The sequence below is a fragment of the Varanus komodoensis genome, unplaced genomic scaffold (assembly GCF_004798865.1).
Source record: "Varanus komodoensis strain SLA01 unplaced genomic scaffold, ASM479886v1 scaffold36, whole genome shotgun sequence".
In the NCBI taxonomy this organism is placed as follows: Eukaryota; Metazoa; Chordata; class Lepidosauria; order Squamata; family Varanidae; genus Varanus; species Varanus komodoensis.
The window spans coordinates 10,153,931-10,157,537 of NW_025335873.1; the positions used below are offsets into that span (position 1 = coordinate 10,153,931).

At 59.7% G+C, this 3,607-nt stretch overlaps 1 protein-coding gene across 1 annotated transcript; it reads left to right on the top strand.

The window, feature by feature from the left end:
- The first annotated feature begins 202 nt into the window (after positions 1–202).
- Positions 203–1,155, top strand: RNF224 (ring finger protein 224). The gene is made up of 2 exons (XM_044439754.1): positions 203–363; positions 651–1,155. Exons 1-2 carry the CDS (start codon positions 203–205, stop codon positions 1,153–1,155), a joined length of 666 nt encoding a protein of 221 aa, XP_044295689.1.
- The last annotated feature ends 2,452 nt before the right edge of the window (positions 1,156–3,607 follow it).

The following is a 3,607-nucleotide window of genomic DNA, read 5'->3' on the forward strand; positions in this document are numbered from 1 at the left end:
GCCTGGCGGGGAAGGCCCGCATGCTCCGTCCGGGTGGGCAGAGGAGGGCTTGCTGCATGTCAGAGGCCGCCGTGCGCTGGCAGGGCAGTAACTCGATCCGCTGGCTTGGGTTCCTTGCGGCAGATGCACTCCAGCAACTGTGTCTGAAATGTGAACCGCTTGCGAGCGCCGGGGAGAGAAGCCGGCAGCAGGCCTCTGGGAGATGTGTCCAGAAGCCACCCGGAGGCCAGCAGCCTTCGTGGGCGGTCAGTCGGTCGCAGGAGACCCCTGGCTCAAAGAGCCCGCGCAGGATCGTGCCTTTGTTTCCGTGTGCTCGCTCGCTTCTCGCCCGGGACCAGTCGGGATGGCGCAGCCTCTGGAAATGTAAGTTCCCCCCAGCCGGGTCTCGCGTGTGGGCGACCTCAGCAGCCCGGCAGGGAGAAGTTCTAGGCAGCGGGCGCACAGCCTGGCACGGGGGTCCTCGCCCCCAGCGCAGTCCCGAGGTTGCTGAGCCTGCCCTGCTGCTTGCCGTCGGCTCCCGCAGGCAGAGCGGCTCGATGCGCCAGTGGCCGGCTAGTGCCGGAGACTGGGAGGCCTCCACAGGCCTCCAACGCGGAAGACAGGTCGCGGCCCGGTGCTGAGCGGCCTCTCTCTCGGTTCTGTCCCGTCAGGATGCCGCAGGCGCCCAGGGCTGGAGAGGCCCCCGAGCGGGGTCCCGAGGGCCAGTCCGCAGCCCCCGCCACCCGCGGCAGCCCCAGGGCCGACTGCATCATCTGCTACTGCTCCTACGACCTCTCGGCCCACCTGCCCCGCCGCCTCTACTGCGGCCACACGTTCTGCCAGGCCTGCCTCCGGCGCCTCAACGTGGTCAGCAGTGAGCAGTGGTGGATCCCGTGCCCCCAGTGCCGCCAGAACACCCCCACCCCGCGTGGAGGGGTGGCCATGCTCGACCTGGATCTGGCGGCCTTCCTGGCGGTCAAGGCCGAGAGGGAGCATCCGCGGGGGCCGGGCAGGACGGAGCCCGACCCGGCCTCCAAAGCACTCGCCAAAGAGAGCCCGGTAACACGGCAGCCCGCCGGCCCTTGCCAGGAGGCGCTGCCGGGGCCGTACTTCCCGCCGAGCAGCTGCTGCGACCGCTGCCTCTGCTGCGTGACCACCGCGGCTTTTCGGGACTGATGCAGCGTCCGGGCCCCCGAGTGGGGCCAGCCGGGAGCTGGGAGCCCAGTCCTCCGTGCCTGGGCCTTCGGAGGCAGCCCGACTTCCGCTGCCCGTCTGTGCGACTCCCCAGCTCCGCCGAGCTCCCAGCCCAGCCTCCGGGTGCCTGCAAACGCCACGGAGGGTCCGGTCGCACCCGCGCCTGAACGTTGCCTGGGTAGGGACCTCCAGCCCTGGAGGAGCGCTCCGACGCCACACGCCTGGCTGTTGTTCTGCCACAGGCGTTTGCCCACTCGCTGGCCTCCATGGCGGATTTAGCTGGATGGGACCCATAGAAAGAATGCAGCCTCTAACCGCACCTGCTGATGGACCGCATTGAGCTGGAAGTGGACTCCGCATCCCTGCCCACACAGGGCCCCCGCCTCACAGCCTTCCCTGCAGGCAGTTGTTGACACGGGCGGCCTCCAGGCAAGCATTATTGTGCAGTAGTTTATGACGGGGACACACGATGTCACCCAGGGGTGCTGCCCTCCTTCGCTGGACTGCGGAGGATGCTGCCAGAAGCCCTCCGAGTTTGGAAGGGGCGGCAGCCGGGTGCTCGGCACAGATCGTCTGCGTATGAGCTCTGCTTGTGTTGTGTTGTGTTTTGCCCATTCAGGTTGCTGAGCGCAGGGTTTGTTTTGCTCTGGAAGTGTATCTTTCTTGCCTTGGTGTACCAAATTGTTTCCAGCCAGACTATCTGTTGCTTGGGGATCGAGTGGGTAGGAGGCGGAAATGGAGAAAAGCTGAAAAATAAGGAGGGACCTTTGTTCAGCTTGTTTGTTTTGGGTGATGTGAACGTTTCAAACTGGAAAAAAGGAAACTAAATTTGAAGAATGTCCCAGTGAAGGTTGTTAAATAGGTGAGCACATCCATACGTATGTTTTGAAGCTAGCTTTTTTTTTTTTTTTTTTTTAATGAACCTCAGGAGTTGGTTCATCTGGAGTCAGATCCGGATTACAAAATCTGATTTTAGAAACTCTGGCAGTGAAATTCTGCACCGAAGGACTAGAATGAACAAATGTTTCATTTATCTGTCTTTCCTGTTTTATCATGTCATTCCTCTTAATGTTGTTATACCTGGAATTCAACACGGAGAACGTTAAGAGAATGAATTCAACCCCTCCCAGGTCATTTGAATGGCTTTCATTCGGCCAAGCAGCATGCTTCCATGTTTGACTTTTGTGGATGTATCCCTGCCTTACATTCTCAGTTACGCGATTTCTGTGTGGAATGTCTCGATTCATTAAAACACATGCATGCTTTCTGTAAATGTGGATATGCTTGTAAATTCTGCCTGGTTCAGTTTTTTTGCTTTATTTATTTCATTTACAGAAGCTTTCAGCGTAAAATGAGGTTGTCCATGGGGTCGTGATGGGTCGGGCACGACTTTGCGACTAAACAACAAACAGCAGGATTAAAAAAAAAAACCCTGGTAGGAAAGGAGTTTTGTATGTTCAAGGATCGGCTGGACATGCACATGGTGGGCATGTTGTGAGCAGAGCCGGATGGAGCCGGGGGTCAGACTAGATGGCCGGGGAGGGCCCTTCTGACTCGCTCTGTTTCTACGTGTGTGGAGCTGGTCAGAGAGGCTACGAAGCGGAGTTTCTGGGTGGAAGAAGCGGTGGAGAGTTGGAGGCGATGCCTGGGAACCGCCCTGGCGCCTGGGCCTGCGAGCCCTGCCTTTGCCCGGGGCGGCTGCAGGAGAAGGTCCTCTCCGAGCCCACCGCTCGCTCTGCCAAGCCCAGGTGGAGGTGAGCGAGACGGGTGTGTTCCGGTCCATGCCCTTTGTTTGCTCGCACCTCCATGGCACCCATCTGGCACCCATCTGCAGGAGGGCTCGGCGGGCGGCTTTGCGCTGTCGCCTGTGTCGTGCTGCCCCCAGGCGGCTCTGGGGCTGCCCCCTGCCGAGCCCCCCCAGCCAAAGCGGGGTCAGCAGGAGCCTGCACGGCCCACGCCGGAGGCGGCTCGCCGGGTCGCTCACGCGGCTGCGGCCTGCGGCTCTGCGCTCAGTGTCCCCGTTGTTGTGCTTTCCCACTTCAAGCGTCCTTATTGTTGGCACACAAAGCGGTTCCTGTCCCCAAATCAGGCGCTTCAGAGAGGTGAGGCTCCACCTTCCCCAGGGGTAAGACCCCAGGAAGGTTCTCGGTATTCCGACTGTGCCGGTTCAGAGCCCCCACAAAGGGCGGTTTCGGCCATCGTGTCTTCAACACCTCGAAAAGGCCCCGTTGCTCAGCTTCTGCTTGCGCAGACACTGATCCTCCTTTTAGTTGTGTTCAGAGTGACTTTTCTCTGCTCTTTTTAAGGCCGTACTGCATTATGCTTTGATTTACTTCTTTTTGTTTTTAACTGTTCTAGTATCTCAGCCTGAGAGTCTCTGACCATGGACAGAGTGCTCGTTGTCTGAGCAACACATGTATCTGCTGAAAAGCCA